Raw genomic sequence first — 23,669 nt, 5'->3', positions numbered from 1 at the left:
TCAAGTGAAACTAGCAACAGGATTGAACAAATGTACCTAAAGTTTTCCCAGAGAAAACTGTGGTCAATTCATAAATAATTATAGTGCAACTTGCTATTAATCACATTAAATTTCCTGAGTTTTCCTCCAATTGAAAGTATTAGAGTCCAAAGTCTTCAACAGTTTTTCTTTTGATATAAGTTTCACATAGTACATACGAAGAATTTAATACTCACTTATCAAGGAAATCCTTATCCACTACAGCAGTGATGTCAAGAAGAGGATTTCCCATCCCAAAGAGAATATTTTCACTAAAAAAAAAACACACAAAAATGCAAGCACAAGTTAGAAATACTTCTAAAAGTAAGCTGATGTATAAAATGCACACAAATATAAAAATATGTATCTTCACTTTACGTCAAAAATAAACCTAACATGCTAGTTTATTAAACCTTTGATTTGCTTTTTACATTTCAGACAACATTTTAGAGGTAGCATAAGCTATTTAGAAAGGAGGATGACTTTCAAATTGGATCAAATAGAAGAAACCAGATCATGTGATCTTTTTTCATAATATTCAACAGCTAATGACCAAAGCTAATTAGACTGTTTTTTTTTTTTAAGTTCTATCATAACAAAAGTTCTATACCCAACAAACACGACAGATAATTAACTTTATCTAGCTAGTAAGATACCCAACTACCAAAAGTGATTAGGGAGATTGCAGCAAGTCCTCCAGGAGTCCAGCCAAAAGCCCCACCTTGGACAAACTGAATGTGGTGAGACCCGCACAATGAGTATCACAGATAGTGAAATTTTCAATTACGTTTAACAGACTTCAAAGAAGTCTATGTTCACAATGATCCCAGTGTAGCTCAAAACCAAGAGAAGGCTACAACTCCACCACAAGAGATGCCTTAAACAGAAGCCCAACTAACAGCAAGAAATGGACCAGTGGCCATGGTTGGGTCAGCCTCAGTGGGAAGCATTCTTCTAGGTTTTTCAATGAAATTTGCCTCTGTGTAATCTCCCGTTGGTCTCCAGTTTGCTGAAGACCTCTTCCAGTTGCCTCCAAACCAGTTTCTATCTTCATCACATGGAGACTATCAGTAATATCAATACTACTGGTACCCCAGAGTTTCTTTAAGAGAATAAAATATAACCTACACTTATAATCTACAATGATTTAGAAGACTGAATTGCAGTATCATATTAAAACCACAGTTTGGGCAACTATGGCTGAATACATAATAAAGAGGTATTTGTCCCTTTGTTCTTTTTTCTCTCCCCTTTCTCTTTTTATTTTATAAATTTAATTTTTTTTAACGTTTATTCATTTTTGAGAGAGAGCATGAACAGAGGAGGGGCAGAGAGAGAAGGAGACACAGAATCCAAAGCAGGCTCCAGGCTCTCAGCTGTCAGCACAGAGCCCAATGCAGGGCTCAAAACCACAGACCGCAAGATCATGACCTGAAACGAAGTCAGACACTTAACTGACTGAGTCACACGGGCGCCACACCGCCCCCTTTTTTCTGTTTAAAGAAACCTGAACGAGGGAGAGTTAAAAGAAAATACAATTATCTATTCAGACTTAAGTTGCATTTATAATCAGAAAAAAAATCTAATATAAAAAGAAAATATCTTAAGTACTTAGAAGATAAAGGATCAACTGGCAGATACAGTAAAACTTGGCCATCATTTTATTAGAAACTTCTCTGCCTGATTTGTGTATTGTTATTCAAACAATAAAAACTCCTAGAACTTGCTTTTTTTAAAAAAAGCATGGGATGTTACTGGGCTGCTTGGCTGTTTCTTTTTACTCACCCTTTTTTAGTGTTTGGTTTAATGCATACAGTCATGAATCCACCACCAGAATCAAAATATGTAACATTTCTAACACCACAAAATATCCTGCTACCCTCATATCAATCGCTCCACCCCAGCTTGTCCCCTCTTAGTTTTTTTTTTTTTGTTTTTTTTTTTTTTTGACGTTTATTTATTTTTGAGACAGAGAGAGACAGAACATGAACGGGGGAGGGGCAGAGAGAGAGGGAGACACAGAATCGGAAACAGGCTCCAGGCTCTGAGCCATCAGCCCAGAGCCTGACGCGGGGCTCGAACTCACGGACTGTGAGATCGTGACCTGAGCTGAAGTCGGACGCTCAACCGACTGAGCCACCCAGGCGCCCCCCCTCTTAGTTTTAAGGACAATAATTGTGATATTTCTTTTTCAGAAGTCAAACCTTTGAACATCTCATGGATTCCCAAAACAGTTCATTGCACCCCATTTGAAAACTTAGTATAGTATTAATAAATCAATGCACCCTCTCTGGGCCTAAGGTTTCTATACTCTAAGAAATATGGGGAGAAAGATGAGCAGAATGAATCACAGAACCCTGTTTAAACTTATATTCCTAAACTTATCTGTCTAGCAAAACTTTTTTTTCCTGAATGCAAATGGACACGAATACATTTACACACAGAGCAAGAATATACTGGAACTGAATTGGTCAAATGTAATATTGGAAGAAATTTTTTATATATCATTAATGATGATTGTTGGGGAGCCTGGGTGGCTCAGTTGGTTTAGCGTCTGACTTTGATTATGGCTCAGGTCATGATTCCAGGGTCGTGGGATCGAGCCCCAAGTTGGAATCCATGCTGAGCATGGAGCCTGCTTAAAATTCTCTCCCTCTCTCTCTCTCTCTCTCTCTGCCCTCCTCCCCCACTTGCACTCTTGCTCTCTCTCTTCTCTATAAAATTTAAAAAGAAGAAGGATGAGGAGGAGGAGGAGGAGGGGAAATGTGATCAGGAAAAAATTTAACTGGAAACTTGTTCTTTTATTATTTATTGTTAATAAACTAGATAACCATAATATTTGCCTTGTTATTGCCAAATAATATTACAATTCAGTTAAGGTCATTTGAAGACATTCTCTAACAAACCAGAATTGTGTGCTTGTCATCTGTTCCTTGTCATCCTCCTACTTTCACTCCAAAGGTACAGGCTAAAGAGATCTGGGTGGAACTGACCTACTCCAGTTCATGGAGAGAGTGAGTCTGACTGGCTTAACCTGGAGGAACAGCAAAGTCTAAACCAATCAGCACAATGCATTTCTCTACCCATACTTATCAGTTCAGAGATAGGCATGTAACCTAAACCAGTCAAATCAAAAGGGACGCCAAGGTTTCCTTCCTAGGAATGCTCATATATAAAACATCTTCCTCCAGAGTATAAATGCAGAAGGTGTTGGAAGATTTAAGTACCTCAAGGTTCCCAGGTGGCTGCCTTGAGGTAAATCTGACATCACAGAGGGCAGAATGGAAACTAAGTCATGACACAGAGAAACTGGATCATTTGATGAAGCTGTTGGACCTATTAAGCTTCGCTTGAAACCTATATCCTCTTTGGACTTTTGATTACATGTAAGTAAATTATTTTGTTGATTACAATTTCAGACTCATTTTCTGTTACTAATAGACATAAATTGTCATATTTCATTTTTTAAACTTGTTATATTTTATAATTCATTTTTATTATAAAGCTGTAATATAGACAAGATTGTTAGTATTGGCATTATGAATCCATGTTCCATTAATTTAAGTTCCTCTGAGGCTAAAGTCTTAATTAATTCTCAGGCAGATCTCTTGGATTTCTTTTCCTTCCCTTTGTGACAAAGGTTATATGGATTTTACTTTTACTGTCATAGAAATATGGAGCTTGAAAAAATATGTTCAACCAATATTTGAGATTTTCTTTGTATATCTCCAATAGACGGTAATAGTTTCATGCATTTAAACAAATTCTACTTATTCACATATATAGGCTGCCTTGTTGTCTTATAAAGTTATTTCTAATTCTCGAACTATACACTTAAACTACTTCCCCAAGAGTAACTCAATAAATATACTAGCAGATGCCAATCAAAATTTTAACATAAATCTTAAAAACACAATAAATTAAGATGGTGTAGAAGCTTCTGGGTTGGTGAACACAACTGCTGGGAAGGTGGCACCGCCCAAAGAGTGCAGGGAAGTTCAATCCCCCCACTCCCATACCTTTCTGTGATATTGTGATTTAGAATAAGAAATGCACATTTGGCCTTCTTCTGGGTCCCTGGCAAAGAGCTCCTAAAAACCTTGGCATTTCTGAGGAGTGGGATAAAGGTATCTTTTGTTATATTAATGAGGTTACTTTTGGAAAACTCCTAGGTAACCTAAGGATGGGGGTGGTTCCAAGGGGAACCTCGGGGGACTAGAGGATTAGTAGTCCCCCCTCACCTCCAGGGAGTGATTTAATCAACTATGTCTATGTAATGAAGCCTCCATATAAATCCAAAAGGATGAGTTTCAGAGAGCTTCCAGACTGGTGAACATATCTGGAGATTTGGGGAAAGGGGCTCACAGAGCATGAAGTTCCTGTCCTTTCTCACATACCTTGGCTTATGCATCTCTTCCTTCCAGCTCTTCCTCAGTTATATCCTTTTATAATGTTAAAATAAATTTCTAAGCCTAAGATGGAGCCATCTCCAGCCCAGGGTGCGTCATCAGCAAACTAAACTTTTGTGTTCCAGGGCGCCTGGGTGGCCCAGTCGGTTAAGCATCCAACTCATGATCTCACAGTCCGTGAGTCGTGAGTCAAGTCGTGAGTCAAGCCCCGCATCAGGCTCTGTGCTGACAGCTGAGAGCCTGGAGCCTGCTTCGGATTCTGTGTCTCCCTCTCTCAATGACCCTCCCCCATTCATGCTCTGTCTCTCTCTGTCTCAAAAATAAATAAACATTAAAAAATAACTTTTAACTTTTGTGTTCCTGTAAATGGTCAGACTGACCAGAAACATGGTATATCCAGTCAGCTACTCCCCTAACACCAGACAACTCTATACTTATTTGCTTGTTCCTTGATCTCTCTAAATAAAGTCAGATATGCAATCCTAGCCAATGATGCCATTTCCACGTTGCCCCTTCTAACACTCTACAAAATACACGCTTGCCCAACATGCCTTGGGAGGAGTATTCCACTGCTTCTAAGGCACTGTATACTCCAAATCCACACAGTTTTTCCCTTAAATAAAGAACATGAAACTCATTACTAAATTGTTTGTCATCTGACAATTATAAACCATAATCTAGTAAGTAAAATGCTTCTCTGAGTTCTATGAACCACTCTAGCAAATTAAATGAACCCAAGTAGGGGGTCATGGGAATCTCTGATCTCGAACTGGTTGGTCAGAAGTACAGGTGGAGGGGCGCCTGGGTGGCTCAGTCGGTTAAGCATCCGACTTTTGCTCAGGTCATGATCTCACAATTCATGGGTTCTAGGCCCGCATCGGGCTCTGTGCTGACAGCTCAGAGCCTGGAACCTGCTTTGGATTCTATGTCTCCTTCACTCTCTGCTCCTCCCCTACTCATGCTGTGTCTCTCTCTCAAAAATAAATAAACATTAAAAAAAAAAAAAAAAAGTATAGATGGAATCCAGAATCTGAAGTGTGGGAAGGGACAATCTTGTGGAACTGAGCTCTTAACTTGTGGCATCTAACACTATCTCCATGTAGATAGTGTCAGAATTGAGTTAATTGCTTGGTGGTGTTGGAAAACCCACACATCGTACTTGCCCTATGCATCTTTTCCATTTGTCTGTATACTTTATGATAAACAGGTAACAATAAACAAGTATACATTCACAGGTAAACATTAAAAATACAATAAACAGGCAAACATTAAAAAAAAAAAAAAAAAAAAGATGGTGTCTTGGGATAGGTTCTCCCAAAAGTGAGTCTGAAACAAAGACTTATAAACAGGGCACTTATTTGAAAAGTGATTCCAGGAAGCAGAGGCAAGAGATGAGAGACTGAAACAGGAAAGGAGGAAAAGCCTATGAAGATGTGTTACTGAGCTGGCCATGATTACAGATGATATCACTCAATCCCATCACTATAGGTGATTGTGGCTCAAACTTTTCAGGAAAAGTTGAAATGTGACTCAGAGATCCCTGTCTAAAGGACAAAAGAGAGAGAATTTATATGGTGACTACTATCTCCCCTTAAAAAAGTAAGCAGCATGGCCCTGATGAGAAATGCTATTAGGTTGTAATTGTCCAAAACCCACGTGGAACCTGTTGCTGCAACAGTGGCTAGTGTAAGAGGTAGCGACAAAATTTAAAGTAATACATAAAAGAAGTCTTCATATAGTAAGTTAAAATTAAACAATTATTTCTCGGGGCACCTGGTCTGGCTCAGTCAGCAAGGCATGCAACTCTTAATCTTGGGTTGTAAGTTTGAGCCCCATGTTTGGAATAGAGATTACTTAACAAAAATTATACAGTTATTTCCAAAAGCAAATACTTTAAACTACTCTCCATCATCATATAACTAATATGACTTCATTCCAATATGACAAATTAAAACTTTGCTAAAAACACTAATTCTTTAAAATGGCTAGTTTCTTAAATAGAAACACAACTTTTGGTTTTGGCTCAGGTTGTGATCCCAGGGTCACAGGATGGAGCCCCACATTGTCTCAGTATGGAGCCTACTTGGGATTCTCTCTCTTCCTCTCCCTCTGCCCCTCCCCTGCTCACATGTGTTCTCTAATAAAAAAATAAATTAAAATTTAAAAAAAGCACTGAAATACAGTGTGTCTTTAACTCTATCACTTACCATTCTAATACACACAATCTATTTGCTGATCATAACACTTCACTTGTTCCCCAAGAAAGACTGACTAAAAGTCCTTCCCCTACTTCTTTTGCCTAGCAAATTCCCATTCATGTTTTTAAAATTTTCTCATATGCAACCTTTTAGAAAATCTTCTCTGCCTAACTCCTACCAAAAGGTTCTCATGTAAAGCTGCACAAGTTGATGTTCACAGTATGGATGATAGCTTCTGGAGTTCTGTGTTAAGTACTGCTGCCCTTCCTCCCAAAGTTTTATTCATTCTCTCCCCCTAGGTTCTATAAGTTCTTTGATAAACTTTTTAACTGATTTTAGGGGTTACTTTGTATTTTATCTTAATTAATCTCAATCAGCGAGACATAAAAGGTAAAATAATTTTTTAAATCTTAATCATATTTGTCTTCTCAATGGCTAGCATATGATAATCACAAGGGCTTTGAGCAATTTTGCAATTCTACGCTCTGACCTTTTCTATCAATAGACTGCTGCTTTTCTCAGGTTCCCAAAGATCAAGACTGAGTCTAGAGTAAAATTAGATTTTAAAGGTGAAATGACAGATCATTAATTCAAGACAGGTTATAATAAGTTAAAAAGGAATGTTGTGTTCCCTACAGCAATCACTAAATGATAATACATCAAAATCCAATAGAGGATATAAAATGAAAAACTATAAAATACTCAACTTAGGGAAAAAAAAAGGCATGAAAGGCAAAACAACATAAAGGATAATTGGAAAACATTATTAATACCAACCATATTAGTAATATATTAAATGTCAATGGATCAAATACTCCAACTAAAAGATAATCACACTGGATTAAAAACAAATTAAATGTTATTTACTAGAGATACACTTTAAATATAAAGGCACAGAGAGTTTGAAAATAAAAGACTGAATAGAAAGATATACTATGCGAACACTATAAGAAAACTTCAGTGGCTATATTAATATCAGCCAAGGTAGATTTTATTTTTTTATTAAAGTATAGTAGACATGCAACATTATGTTAGTTTCAGGTGTACAACATAATGATTTGACAACTCTGTACGTTATGCTCACAAGTGTAGCTACCATCTGTCTACATACAATGCTACTACAATACCATTAACTTTACTCCCTATGCTGTATAGACTAGGTAGACTTTAAAACAAGGAGTATCACCATATAAAAAGGATTTCAAATAAATAAGTCATTTGATCAAGAAAAGAAATGGCTTCAAATACTTGGGGGGAAAAAACTTGACAGAAACAAATTAGATAAATACACAATCTTAACACCCCTCTTTCAGTAATTGGTAAAACACAGAAATAAGAAAGGAATCACACTATTAGATATTTATCCTACAAAAATGAGAACTTAGTTCACACGGAAACCTGTACACAAATGTTCATAACAGCTTTATCTGTAATAGTAAAAAAAAAATTAGAAACAACCAAATGTCCTTCAACAAGTGAGTAGGTAAACTGTGGTACACCCATGCAATGGACTAACACTCAGTAATAAAAAGAAATGAACTAGGATACAATTTGGATGGATTTCGAAGACATATGCTGAGTGAATATAAAAGCCTTATTTATGTGTTACATACTGTATGATTCCATTTATATAACACTCTCAAAGTGAGAAAAATTACATTGTTAAAGAATAGATTCGTAGCTGCCGGGGCTAAGGTTGAGGGGAGGTGACCATAAAGGGATAACACAAAACAGGTTTTTTGTGATGATACAACAGTTTAGTACCTTAACTATGTTAATGGTTACACTAATCTGGACATGACAAAACTTCGTAGATCTATACACCACCACCACCACACCAATAAAAAAACAGTATGTGTGAAAACTGATAACATTGTAGTAATATCTGTGGTCAACTTATCCTGTATCATTAAGGGAAGTTGGGTGAAGAGTGCACAGGATCTCTCTGTACTATTTTTGCAACTTCTTGTGAGTCTTAAAGTATTTCAAAAGAAAGAAAAAGTATATTTAAAAAGTTTAAAATAACAAAAATGAAAAGTATATTAAAAAAATTACAATAACAAAAAAGCTTAAAATGTCCTCATCATGACATCATGAGGAATAGCAGAATAAGAGCCTCCAAAAATTGTCTCTCCATAAAAGCGACAAGAACACTGGCAAAAAAATGTCAAAATCAACTTTTTCAAAATCTTAAATACTAACCAAAGGCTTACAATGATCTGGGGGGGCATTTTCTAAAAAAGGCCAAATCTCATTTAAAACAGCAAGTTTTGGGGTGCCTGGGTGGCTGTCAGTTGAGCATCCGACTTCAGCTCAGGTCATGATCTCATGGCTTGTGAGTTTGAGCCTCGCGTCGGGCTCTGTGCTGACAGCTCGGAGCCTGGAGCCTGCTTTGGGTTCTGTGTCCCTTTCTCCCTCTGCTCCACCCCCACTCATGCTCTGTCTCGGTCTGTCTGTCTCTCTCTCAAGAATAAAGAAAACATTAAAAAAATTTTTTTTTAAACAGCAAGTTTTGTGCCATTTTAACTTGCCCTATTCCCATTCCCCTCTTCCCAGCTCCATGGTAGCCTTAAAAAGCAAAAGCCCACACACACAGTGAAAACCAGGAGCCTAGCAGCTGCTAGACAGGTCCGAACAGGACTGGAGCTCTTTCAAAGCCCTATCTTCAGAGAACTGCTATTATTTAAGCTTACTGGCAGTTCCCTGAAAAACCCCACTCCTGAGGCTTCTCATTATTTGACCTGACTCCGAGCTTGCCCAGCTCTAACACCCTTTTCCCCAGGAGCATTTGTCAAAAACAATCAGCCGCAATTGTTTAACCTCCCAGCTGTCTGAAGCAGTTGGCACACAAAAGAAGCTAACCAAAAAACTTAAAAGGAAAAGTGGAGGCATGAGACATCCACAAAAGGCTCTGAAAAGTTCTGAATATTCCTAAGGACCTAGAAAGCTATGCACATGTGCCCAGAGCTGTGGCGTGCTCAAGACCTGAAAAGGTCCTAAGCAATCATCTCTGAGCCATGAGTCTCTGCACAAGCAGGAAATAAAGATTATGGCAGAGTTGTAAGCCTGCCTGAATGTTAAAAGGTATGCCTCAACAAGCACACACAGCCTCTCAGCAAAGATTGGGAGACAATAACAAGTATTGGCAACAAGTGGAGAAAGTGGAATCCTCGTGCATTGTTGTTGGAAATGAGCAGCTAGCTTGAAAAAGAGTTGGACAGTTTCTTAAAAAACTAAACATTAACTTAGCATATGACCCAGCAATTCCACTTCTAAGTATGGGAAATAAAAACACGTGACAATACAAAAACTTATACATGAATGATTATAGCAGCGTTATTCATAATACTCAAGTGGAAATACAAATATCCATCAAAAGATGGATAAAATGTAGGATATACATACTATCGATTACTCAGCCATAAGAAGGAATGAAATACTGATACATGCAACAACATAAATGAACTTTGAAAACATTATACTCAATGAAAGAAGCCAGACACAAAAGGCCAAATATTATGATTTCACTTATGAAATGTCCAGAATATGGCAAACCACAAAGACAAAGTAGATTAGTGAATTGCCAGGGGATGGACAGAAAAAATGGAGAGTGACTGCTAACAAGTATGAGGTTTAGTTTTGGGGTGATGAAAATGTTCTGGAATTAGATAGTGGTAATAGTCGTACAACCTTGTAAATATATTAAAAAACACTGAGCTGTACAGTTTACATTTATTTTTGAGAAACAGAGTGAGACAAAGCGTGAGGGGGGAGGGGCAGAGAGACAAGGAGACACAGAATCTGAAGCAGGCTCTAAGCTGTGAGCAAGCAGTCAGCACAGAGCCTGATGCGGGGCTCGAACCCACAAACTGTGAGATCATGACCTGAGCTGAAGTCAGACGCTCAACCGACTGAGCCACCCAGGCACCCCGAAGAGCTGTACAGTTAGTTTAAAATGATAGATTTTATGGTATGTGAATTATATCTCAATTAAACAACAGTTAATAACAATTAAGTAAACGAATTAAACTTGACCTAACTGGTATTTATAGGACACTATACCCAGTAACCATAATATTTATTTACTTAATGAAAAATGTGCACAACATCTACACTGAAAACCTCAAAATACTGCTGACTGAAATTAAAGACTGAAAACACATGTAACATTCAGCAAAACAGACTATAAGCTAGGCCATGAAACTTAACTTCTAAATGACCTGTGGATTCAAGAAATCTCAATAAAAATTAGAAAATAATTTGAATTGAACACACATATCAAAATTTGTATGATGTAATCAAAGAAGTACTTAGTGGGAGAAATTTCATATATGAAGTACATATATTAGAAAACAAGAAAGGTTTAAAATCAATAATCTAAACTTCTGACTCAAAACAAAACAAAAAAAAACTAGCAAAAGAGCAAATTAACTCCAAAAGAGTAGAAGGAAAAAGATGAGACCAAAGATAAATGAAATAGAAAGCATATTACCAAAACAGAAATTTAAATTTAACAAAACCAAAATCTGGGTCTTTAAAAAGATTATTATGATTGGTAAACCCTTGTAAGACTGATCTCCTCCCCTACCCGCAATAATAGAATACTAGGGAAATATTATGAGCAACTGTGTAATAACTCAATAAATTAGAACAGATTTCCTTAAAAATGCAACTTTCCAAAACTGACACAGGAAAAAATCGAAAATGTGACTAATTATATATCAGTTAAAGAAAGTAAATTTGTAATTTAAAATTTTCTGTTTTACCCAAAGAAATATTTCAGACCCAGATAGCTTCATTACTGAATTCAATAAAAAAATTTAAAGAAACATATCAATCTTACAAAATTACAATAATTAAGACAGGGGCACCAGCAGAGCAATATACAAATAGTTCAATGGATCAGAATAGTAAGTCCTAGGAAAAACATACACCAATTTAATCAATTGACTGAGGACTTTTTTGAGAAACTCTTACACCACAGCAAGAATTTAGTTTTAGATGGATCATAGACCTAAAAGTGAAATCTAAAACTATAAAGCTTCTAGAAGAAAACATAACAGAATAGTTTCACAATTTTGTGACAGGGATAAGGAAAGATTTCTAAGAACACAATAGGTAATAACTAACAAATAAATCAAATCAATTAATTTGACTTCATCAAAATTTAAAACTTCTGCTCCCAAAAGATGAAAAGGCATGGCTCAAAATGGGGAGAAAACATCTGCTACATATCAAAGTGTGTTTAAGAGTGTGTGTATATATAATCTGACAAATAACTTGTATCCAGAATATAAAAACTACAAATCAGCAACAAAAAGACAACTGAGTCAAAATATAGGTAAAAGACTTGAAATGACTGGCAGTTCAAAAGAAAAGATAAGCAAACAGTGTATAATCACAACATCATTCGCCATCAAGGAACTGCAAACTAAAACCACAATGAAACGTAACTACACACCCACCAGAATGACTAAAATAAAAAATGTCAAACATTGTTAAGAATATAGAATAACTGGAAGTCTTATAACACCACTGGTGGGAATGTCAAATGTGTTTAGCTTTCCATTTTAAAAAAGTGGTTTAAAAGTAGTTTGGTGGTTTCTGAAGTTAAACAGACATTTACCCTAGGACACAGCAATTCCACACCCAGGTATTTACACAAGTCTAGACAAAGGCTTAAACAAAAATGTTCACAGCAACTTTATTTAGAGTAATCAAAAACTAGAAACAACCCAAAGTCCACCAACAGTTCCATGTAATGGAATATTACTCAGCAATGAAAAGGAACAGACTACTGATATACACATCAAAATGGATAAATCTCAAAATTATTATTGAACAAAAGTAAACAGATAAAAGTAAAGAGACACAAATAGTACTTACTGTATAATTCCATTTATATGAAGTTCTACAACAGGCAAACCAGTAACTACTGATAGAAAATGGTTGCCTGGATGCAACAGGAAATAACAGGATTAATTGAAAAGAGGCAGGGGAGATGAAGATGTTTTATATATTGACCTGAGTTGTATTTATATGAATATGAATACATACATTCATATTCAAAATTCAGTGAACTTATGATCATTGATTTTACTGTATTTAAATTATTTTGTTGGCATTTTTTTTTCACTAGCCAAGTGAATAGACTAGGGAAATATTTGTGTCCCTTGGGCTCTGTAAGGCCAATCCTTGCATTTGTATTTTGAATACACCTCCTTGCATTCTCAAGAAAATGATCTCTGATACAGTAACTTATTTAATAAAGCTCTTCTTTTTTGACAAAAAAATAAAAAATAAAGTTTATAGACTTCCCTAATGATACACTTATTTCATAAATCTCTTTTTGACAAAAAAAAAAGAAAGAAATGATCTCTTCCCTCTTTCCAGCATCATCTGTTTTTTTTGCTTCCTATGGCATCATTCTTTTCAGCATACAAATATGTTGAAATTTCAGCCCTTTCCTTCCAAAAAACCCACACATATATCTTCAACTGCTATTAAGTCCCTGTTCCTGTTACAGTAAAACACTTCTACAGATTGTCTTTGCTCTATTAAATAGTAAATTCCCTTAATCTAGATAAAAATTGTTCATTTTATTTATTTTTTTAGTAATCTCTACACCTAACGTGAGTCTTGAACTCACAACCGCAAGATCAAGTGCGGCATGCTCTTCCAAGTAAGGCAGCCAGGCACCCCAAAATTGTTCGTTTTAAATTCAGTTTTCAGAAGCACATATGTGACAAGGCTAACACAGTTATTTAGAGCTTAAGCATTTTTATATGTTGTCTTTATTTTTTTTATGTTACTGTCTTTAAATCTTCACAATAACCCCATAGGATAGGTATTGCAATTACCTCTGTTTAACAAGAACACAAGGTTTAAAACGTTTTAAAACCTGCCAAAAGTCAGACAACAAATAAATGATTCCCAACTTCAAATCATGCTTTCATGTTTAAAATACTAGATTTAGGGGCGCCTGGGTGGCGCAGTCGGTTAAGCGTCCGACTTCAGCCAGGTCACGACCTCGCGGTCCGTGAGTTCGAGCCCCGCGTCAGGCTCTGGGCTGATGGCTCAGAGCCTGGAGCCTGTTTCCGATTCTGTGTCTCCCTCTCTCTCTGCCCCTCCCCCGTTCATGCTCTGTCTCTCTCTCTGTCCCAAAAATAAATAAACATTGAAAAAAAAATTTTTTTTAAATAAATAAAATAAAATACTAGATTTCGACATCCAGAACTCTCAGTACAATAAAAATACCTGACCAATGAAAAACATCCAAATATACTCCCCCCCACCAAAAGGCTAATATTCCATTCTCGTATGGTCCTATTTCAAGTAACATTTCAATGACCAAAATCTACTACAACAAAATTATTACAGTGTATAAGTAGGTGACCAGATAATTTATCACCCAAACAGGACACCTTTGAGAATAAAGGAAGAGCTATTAATAATTATGCCAGGATAACTGTATGATCCAGGAATGTCCTGGGCAAACTGGAACATATGGTCACCCTATTTATAAGTTAGCTTTGCTTTTTGAAAATAAAAATCCATACTTATGTTTTATTATGACGTTTTTGAAATAATTTAAAACTGGGTAGGTATGAAGAGATAAAGAAATATAAATGTTAACAATGTTACAGGAAAGGGTTAACATTCAAACAGTCTAGGCAATCATTTTGGTTCCCTTTTATCTTTGACATTTCTTAATGTAGCAATACTGTGGCTGGAAAGATTTGTAGTTAGAAAACCTTGTATGCTTTTTCAAGGAAAGATGACCTATTTACAAATATGAGCATTAACAACTGACAACACTGCACAGTTCTGTAACAGAAGGGTTTCTGTTTTAGTTCTTCAGAATATTTCATAAATGAAACAATTTCATTTTAATTTAAAAGCTCACTTGTCTCACTAAGAGGTCCCATAGCATAAAAAAGTTTATGTAAATCTGAAATTTATAATTCTTATAAAAGACACAAGTCCTGCAATGAGTTTGAAAATTCTATTTAAAGGCTCCAAAGAAACCAACTCAACAAAGTAAGGCAGTTTCATTCTTAGCCAGATTTTAGTCTCCAAATGAATGTTCGCCATCTGAGTGGCTTGGCAGATATTACTGGACGCATCTCAAAAGACTTGAGTGTTAGGAGAAAAACACCATAGGACCCAACCCACAGCCCACATAAATTTTCCAAGGTAGGCCTAACCCACAAAAGTGGTTCCATAATCATCATGTAGAGCACAGTCATGTCAAGTCCCAGAATAGACCAAATCTGACCTGTCTGGGCAGGCCAAAGAATAGGGTTCCTCAGCTTTACAGCAAACACTCTCCCTATCTCCCTACCTCATTTTCCTAGTCTTCCCTGGGACAAAATCCAGCTCTAAGCAATGCCCAAAACCAGACTAGACACTAATGTTAGGAAAACAAAGCAATATTCATAGCAGTATTTCGAAACAGTATTGCTCAGTGAAAAGTACATAAAATGGGAGTCAGAAAACCTAAGTTCGATCCTAAGCTCTACCACTGTCTAACTAGGACATACCCTTCACTTTGGACCTCAAGGTCCAGTATAGAGAAAGGAAAAGGTAAAATGCCCTCTAAGATTCTCATCTAGTCCTGACACTGTACATTTTCCTGTCTCCTGAATTTAACCCAAGCATCAACTTTCCTATTGGGCCAATTAAAAATGACAAAAGCATCAACTTATCAGATATGTTCTATCATTTTCCAAATAAAGCCCAGCTGGAATCTGATACATATAACAAAAGACAAACATTATTCTTCAAGGATAACTGGTTTTAGAGGCTATAAATTTAGACTCTTCATCAGTAATGATGTAGCAGAGCAGAATGCAAATAGTAAGCCAAAGAAACAGTATCTCCACCAAATTCATTCAAAGATCTAAGGTTTTTTTAAAAAATGCTTTTAATTTGGGGTTCCTGGGTTGCTCAGTAAATTGAGCGACTGACTCTTGATTTCAGCTCAGGTCGTAATCTCACGGTTTATGGGATCAAGCCCCACATCGGGCTCCATGCTGACCTTGCGGAGCCTGCTTGGGATTCTCTATCTCCCTCTCTCTCTGCCCAACCCCCACTCGCATTGTCTTTCTCTCTCAAAATAAATAAACTTTAAAAATGCTTTTAATTTAAATCATTGTTGGTGTGCATCCTGTTGTCACTTGCCAACTCAGTCAGTTGAGTGTCCAACTTCAGCTCAGGTCATGATCTCACAGTTCATGAGTTCGAGCCCCTCATCAGGCTCCGTGCTGAGAGTTCAGAGCCTGGAACCTGCTTCAGATTCTGTGCCTTCCTCTCTCTCTGCCCCTCCCCTACTCACACTCTGTCTCTCTCTCATAAATAATTTTTTTTTATTTAAATCACTGTTTATGAATTCCTAATAGTTGAATGCTACACTATAAAGGGCATTGAACCAAGTGTCTAGAGATCTGGATTGTAGTTCAAGATCTGCAACTATTTGTGTGAGCTTACACAAATCCCAACATCTCTTAGCTTTCGTTTCTTGAAATGTAAAATGAGGGAATTAAATAGGTTAGTTTGCTTTCTATTTAAAAATTTTAAAGTTTAAACAATTATTCTCAGATAACACTATTCTCTAGGGGGTTCAAATTGCTTTAATGAGAGAACACTGCATTTATAAAATGCCATAAAATTTAAAAGCACTTTCATACCTACCCAACAACACTGTGGGATACCTATTAGTATCGTCATCACTGAGTAGTTCATTAAACAAACGTTCAGAGAAGAAAAGAGGGAAATCAGTTAACTAAAAAAAAAAAAATGACTCCCGGAACCCAGGTATGTTGATCATTGGTCCTCATTGGTTTCTAATCTTATATTCTGTCATTGCAAAAAGCTACATATTACTACATTTAGCATTGATTATTTTAAGTGTGGTATAAAAAACAACATTGGACATAAACTCAGATTTAGATAATTTGTGATCTCAATCACTCTCCTCACCAGTAAAAGCCAGTCAGTAACACCTATCTTTTGGGCTACTGTTAGACTAGGCACAAAATGAGAACAAGCCTAATACCATGTTTGTGAAAACTAAGGCTGACAAAATTGCACTGAATGCAGTCCTCAGTGGAAAGTGGCTGGTATCTGTAGGATTACCAGCTCATGTAAAACTGCCACCACTTACACAGACTTGCTTCAACTTCAGAAGGCTTCCTGCCTACTTCTAAACCTACGTTCTAAGTTATCAAGTTCCTCAAAGGACTAGAGCAAAGCAAGAGTTGCTATAATTGTCTCTCATAATACGTGACAATTTTTGTTCACAGAAGCAGCTTTTTCAGGAAATTTAAGTAGTATATTGTTCCTATAAAAGCATCACGCAGTGCACTAGATCATGGATGTCTGGATTCAATTCCTAACTGCCACTAAATGATTTGGTACAAGGCACTCGACTTTTCTTGGTCTGTTTCCTCAGGTGTAAATGTGGTATCTGGTTTAGATAACACCTAAAAAAAAATTTTTTTTTGAGTCACCACTATAATTCAAGGCTATATAAAATGCAACTAACATCTGAAGAAACAAGCATAAATTTAACTATTAGCAGTTATCAATCCTTCCATAAGTCAAATAAGGCTGATGTCAACCTTTAATTCAGTCTTGTGAACAGAACAACCTTTCAACCTCTACATTAAAACATGCATCCTGTTGTCACTTGCCAACAGAAGCTTTAGATTTGTGTTTCTCCACTCAAGAGTAGCCAGAAGACAATGGTCAATTAAAATTAAGTCCACATAAGAACTGATGCTTAACATAAAAGTATCTGACCCACACTCCTAATTAGCAGCAGGCTGCCAGGATGGGAATGGAAGTGGGTGAGGGGGGGACTAACTTGGTTTGACAGCATAATGTTAATACATCCTAAAATATTAACATTAAAAGCTAGATTCTCATGTCCCAGTATAACTTACTGTGAAACCTTCCCATGTGGGTCTCCAAGTTTTAGCACCTGAATTTCCTCTTCTGCGTAATGAGGTAATTACTCTTTGTCTATGTTGGTATAAAATTATACAATTAAAGAAACTGTATCCGAGTTCAGCACAGTTGCATCTTACCTTATCTTACCTGAAGGAGGTTCTCAAGTCATCTCTTAAATATTGTGTAGTTCAAAATTATCACTGAGAAACCGTTAAATCACCAGGGCTTAGGCTGCCGGAAGCTCAAAGACCAAAAATTAATTTATTTTATTCTCTTCACATTTGTGCTAGGGCCTCCCTTTCTCTGGGACTACGATCGCCAAGGTTTTTTGTTTATTGTTTTTTTGATGTTTTGTTTTTTTTTTTTTTTTTTTTTTTTTTTTTTTGCCAAGGTCTACTTTAAAAGAGGCAGTTCAGAACACTGGGTAAATACGGCAATTTATCTCTTTTTATAAGTAGTCTCATTAGCATAGTTAAACATTCAGAGAAGCTACTTGCAGAAAGTGGAGTGGCCCATTAATCCATCACCATTAACCAAAAAAAAAAAAGAAAAAGAAGAAGCAGAAGAAAAAGAAGAAGAAGAAGAAAAAGCAAGAAACCATCACAACTTTGGAAGAGCAACTGGGGGTTAATCTGTTCAGCGCTCCCATTATATATCTACTATCTCACAAAAGTCATTTCACTTGTGAATTTCAGAAAAAAGTAAGTAAACATATGGTACCTGGCCAGAGCACTAATTCCAGTCATAAGCAAACATTTCAGGGGCACACAATTTCACAGCCCGGGAGGCGATCTAATTGCATCAGAGAGGACCAAATATACAGGTCTGCTCATGGCCACAAACGAAGTTGTCAGAACGCATGACATGCAGGCATAGCTACACATCGTGCACGTCACACTTCCTCAGGCGCTGGGTCACCCCTAGGGGGGAAAGATAGCTACATTTTTTTCATGAGAAATCCTACACACATAAGCAAGCTTCAGACCCCGGCATCCGGACGAGGGTCACCTCAGCGGTGCGGCTAGTTACAGGGCTCTTTCATGTGCCAAAAACCCAAAAACTTCTGAGAGCAGAAATGACCAAATTGAAAAGTGCAGAGAAGCTGCAACGTGTGGGAGACCCGTGCCACGGGGAGGCTCCAGACCACTCAAGAGAAGGGGCGACACTTCTCGGCAGTCGGGAGGCTAATGCCCAGCAGGCGAGCACTTTAGACTGCCGCCCTCTTTCATTACCTGACGGACGTCATGGCTTCACCTTCCTGCCCCACGCACCAGCGCTCGCGTCCGAAGCTCTGTGTCCGCACCGGCGGCAGCAGCGGCAGCGGCGGCAGCGGCAGCACCAGCAGCAGCAGGTACCACGGCAACTGCTCCTCTGCTCAGGCACTCGGCGACCGGGAGCGCGTCCTCACACACCCCGCACGCCGGCGGCCCCAGCCGAGACGGCCCCACGCGCTGATTGGCCGCGCCGGGAGGAGGCGGGCACTCCGCCCACGGCCGGTGGCCGGAGATGAGCCGGGGGCGCCTCCGGCCAAGGCGAGCCGCCCGTGCCGTCTCGTGCCGGCTGCCTGGCCCACTGGCTAGCCGAGGGGCTAGTGGGAACGGTGGCCATCTTGAGTCTTGGTAACAGCGTTCCCCCTATACCCGGTTTATGGGGCATGAGGTTGGGTGCCCGCCTCAAAAATGGCCGCCCAAAACTGGCAACTGGCTTGCCAGTCACATGGCCACGCTCTACCTCTACAAGCTCAGGTCGCTTTAACAGGACTTGGGACAGGGACGCTGTCAGGGCAATCTTGGGGATGGGATTTAACAGCCTGGAAAAAACCCATGTGCAGAAGAAAAGCAGCAACCTCCTGGGAAACCTCAGCCCGGGGAAAATCGAATGCGTGGCAACCCGAATGTGTGGCAACACAGCATGATGTGTTAAATTCGAACTCGCAGCCTTTAAGAATCATTTGCTGAGTCCAGCAGTCCCCAAACGTTCTCGGACTTCAGAAACACTTAGAACAACTTATTTAATATAGAAGTTTCCAGGGCCCACTTTAAACTTTGTGCATCAGAATCTAGAAGGGTGGAGTCCAGATACTAGTATTTTTAGCAAGTCGCAGGTAATCCAGGTACATATATAGTTATAAAGCCTCTGGGTCAAATTAACCTACTCATACTATACTGCTTGCCACACTTAACTGTCGGATTACCACAATTTTCTGAAAAGTATGCAGAGCTCTGAAGCAATCAACTAATGCCACGAGGCGGGGAGGGGGGGGCTGCCGGGCGGGAATTGGAAGGACCCTAACTCGGGGCCCTAACCTTACAATTTAGTGGGGCTAAAGGGTTAAGAAACTGATTCTGAACCACTAATAAAAGGTAAATTTCAACTGCGGCAAGGATCGGAGGGAGTAATATCAATACAGGCTTTATGACCTAAATAGCATTTCTTTATTCCCTCTTTATTCTCTGTAAAGTAATATTTATATTAACTCACTACAGCCTCCAGTGGCATTCACTACTGACCATACAGGGTGTGATCAATGCCATAGGTCTGAAATCAGTTATATTAGAAACACAACCCAACATGTGATACTGAAATGTGCCTAATGTATCCGAAAGAACTGAATTTTTAATTTTATTTAATTTTAATTAGTTTAAATTTTAAAAGCAGAGCAATGTAAAATATTTTCCATTAAACACAATTTTGTTTTCATTGGACTACATGTCACTTTTTAACTGTTGAAAATTTAGCACCCAAATTGCGACAATGTAAATATAAAATACATACCAAATTTTTCAAGACTTGGTACAAAAAAATATATTAAATATTTCAGTAATAATTTTTATACTGATTGCATGTTGCATTAATATTTTGCTTTACTGAGTTAAAATATATTAAGATTAATACCAGCTGTTTCTTTTCACGTTAACGTGGCAACTAGAAAACTTAAAATTATATGCGTCTTGCATTATATTTCTACTGAACGTTGATATTCTAAGTTAGACTTCCTTCTTCTCTTACCTATCATTGCCCCTCTGACAGAATAATTATGTTCACAAAATGAAATTAGTAGGCAGACCAGTTTATTCAGATCTGTGGTTCCTTGGTAACCATCTAAAACATCAAATATTTCAAAAGACTTCAAGGTTCATTCAAAAATGCTTTTTTAAAGCATTGTTCTCTTTAATTTGGGAAATGCATATCCAGAATGAACCCATGGACTATAAATCTGGTGCGTTCAGTCCAGGACTAAAGGCTGTTAAAACCAGAACTATGCTTGGCTGATTCAGACTTTGACCAAATGTCCACAAGCAGAACAAATCAATTGTTCCTCTGGATTAAACAAGATCTGAATCAAAGAGGCAACAGAATAGCAATTTGAAGTGGAAAATGTTGATAGCCCACATGAACTAAAGTTAAATCAGGAATAATCCTTAGAAAGGATTTCAAAACCTCAATGTAATTTTTATATGGGATGTAGTATAGTGCTACTTTATTATGCATACACATCACTTGACAGATCTTATTAAAATAAAGAGTTTGACTCAATAGGTCTTGTGGCCAACATTTTGCCAGTTCTTTATGCATTCAGATTTCATCAAGTGCTTGTGGTCTGTGGGCCATGTTAAGTAGTAAGGTTGTAAAGGTAGCAAGACAGGCAAGATTTGGAGCCCCTGCTTGACTTCCTACTAGCTGCATGACCTTGGACTGGTTCTTAACCTATCGGTCCCTCAGTTTACCCACTCATGTTTTTCAGGGCATTGTGAAAATTAAAACTTAATTCTAGTAAAGTATCTATTAAAGTCCTTGGCATATGGGTAAGTACTACTTTGTTATAATCACACTGGTTAAAATTACATCTCTGGGAAGCATTATATGAAAGCTAACATGAACTTAGCCCTGTGAAAAACAAAATGCACTTTTCCTCATGCCTAAAATACTCAGTGATTCCTGCTCTTGATTTTTAACAATAAAGTTTTTAAAAATATTTTCTTAAGCTTCTAGATTCGAAATTTTACTTAACAAAAATATACTAAATTCTGTGCCATTAAGGAAAGATAAGGGTCTGTACTATCCAAATCTTTAACCAAAGTAAAGCTACATCACATTCTCATCTAACAATCAAAACTTTAAATGTTTTTTACTCATAATCAGTCTACACAACTTTCAAAAAATTTCTTTTAAAACATATTTAGGTACCAGTTCATTTCAGCAGGTATAGGCATAAAAATGTTATTTCAGCAAACAGGGCTCCTGTGTGATTGAGTCAATAAGGTAGGGACAAAAGTAAAGACAAGTTTTTCCAGGCAAAAGCAGAAGTTCTCTTTATTCTTTCTCTCCTAGGCCTTTCTTTCACTCTTTTTCTAATCTTTCCCTACCCTCCCTTCCACCCAACCTTTCCGATCTCCCCCGCCCCCATCTCTCTCCCCATCTCCCCACACCCCCCGGCACCGCCCCACACACACACTTCACATGCAGCTACTGAGTAACTATTATTTAAACTTCTTTGATTAATTTTTTTTTTAAGCAGGCTTCAAGCCCAGCATGCAGCCCAATGCAGGGCTTGAACTCACAACCCTGAGATGGAGACCCTAGATGAGATCAAGAGTCAGATACTTAGCTGACTGAGCCAGCCAGGTGCCCCCTGATCAATTTTTTAAGTAACTTATTTCAACTGAATTCTTTTCACTTTAGGGGAAAAAATGGCCAACTGAAATTTCTAACCTTCACTAACCTTACAATTTAAATTGTTGCATCAATAAATAAATAGTTGCATCAAGATAAGTGGGTCAGAATAGTTTGCTCTTGGAAAGATAGGTAAGTAAATACTCTATTTTATTTAACCATGTGGTTAGTCAGCCACTGTAAAAGCAAATAGACAACTAACTCCAAACAGCTAAGTGTCTTTGGGTAGCATAAACAAATACAGTATGTAGACCCACCATCTGAAATTTTTTCAACAAATGCTTCAAACCTCAAAATAATAGCAAAGTTCTCATCAAACACAACCAGTTTGTTGTTAAGGGTGCAATAAAACAAGCACTTTCATACATTGTTAGTGGGAGTATAAATTAATACATTTCTAGAAAGCTTTTTGGCAGTATGTGTCACCAATTCCTTTTTTAGGCAACTATCATAAATAAAATAGAACAATGTGAACAAATATTTGTAAACCCAGTTATTCATTTCAGCATTAATAGAAAAAAATTTATGATATTCTAAATAACAAAAAATAGGGTAATGGTTAAATAAATTACAGAAGAATGTTATAGAGCTATTGCAAAATGTTTTCAGACACTTTTAAAATTTATTTGAGAGACAGAAAGAATGTGTGTGTGCACACCCTTAAGTGAAACAGGAGCAGAGAGAGAGGAAGAGAATCCCAAGCAGGCTCCATGCTATGAGTGCAGAGCCTGACGTGGGGCTCGAACTCACAAACCATGGAGATCGTGACCTGAGCTAAAATCAAGAGTCAGACACAACCGAATGAGCCACCAAGGCGCCCCTCACAGGCTTTTTAAGGATGTACGAAAATATTTATCATATGTTAAATGAAAAAGCAAAATAAAAAAAGGAATGTCAAGTGTGATCTTGACCATGTTAAAAAAAAAAAAAATACATGCCATTATGCAAAGAAAAAAGATTGGAAAGAAATATACCAATATGTCATTATGGGTTTCTCTGGAGAGTGGGATTATGTGTAATCTTTCTTTTTCATACTGATCTGATTATAAACTTTCTATTATATATTGGTTTTACTAAAGTAAAAATTTTGTAATTATTGTTAAATTTTAATTATCTTTCTGAAATGGTTTAAAAATTCACAACTTATTCTTTCCATTTTTTAAAATGTATTTTTTAAATCACAACTCATCAAAAATACCCTTATTTTTAGAGGAACTGGGCTTATTTTATTCTCATTTTTATTCTTTAAAACAGGAATAACAAAAATGTCTGTATGATTTTCTTGGTTAATTTTAAATCTTACCTTGACAAAAGTTAAAAGCATTAATACCACTTTTAGAGTTCTACATAGCCCTTATGAGGCCAGCTATCACAACACTGAATGTGGAATGCCTTCCCTGCATATTACTTAAAAACA

General features: G+C 37.3%; 1 protein-coding gene across 4 annotated transcripts in view; it reads right to left on the bottom strand.

The window, feature by feature from the left end:
- ADK (adenosine kinase) overlaps positions 1-23,669 on the bottom strand; it is a 529,136-nt gene that overhangs the window by 487,909 nt on the left and 17,558 nt on the right. The window contains exons 1-2 of one of the 4 annotated variants that reach the window (XM_045439673.1): positions 18,811-19,194; positions 216-290 (exon numbers count right to left, since the gene is read on the bottom strand). The exons of 2 other annotated variants lie outside the window; for them this stretch is intronic. In XM_045439673.1, coding sequence (XP_045295629.1) covers positions 216-290; positions 18,811-18,824 — 89 coding nt within the window. In that variant the 5' untranslated portion in view covers positions 18,825-19,194. Of the gene's footprint in view, positions 1-215; positions 291-18,810; positions 19,195-23,669 lie in introns of those variants that run through there. One more of the 4 variants, XM_045439672.1, reaches the window with a different exon arrangement.

The sequence above is a fragment of the Leopardus geoffroyi genome, chromosome D2 (assembly GCF_018350155.1).
Source record: "Leopardus geoffroyi isolate Oge1 chromosome D2, O.geoffroyi_Oge1_pat1.0, whole genome shotgun sequence".
In the NCBI taxonomy this organism is placed as follows: Eukaryota; Metazoa; Chordata; class Mammalia; order Carnivora; family Felidae; genus Leopardus; species Leopardus geoffroyi.
The sequence above is the reverse complement of the archived record's forward strand: the minus strand, read 5'-3'. Positions and strand labels throughout refer to the sequence as shown.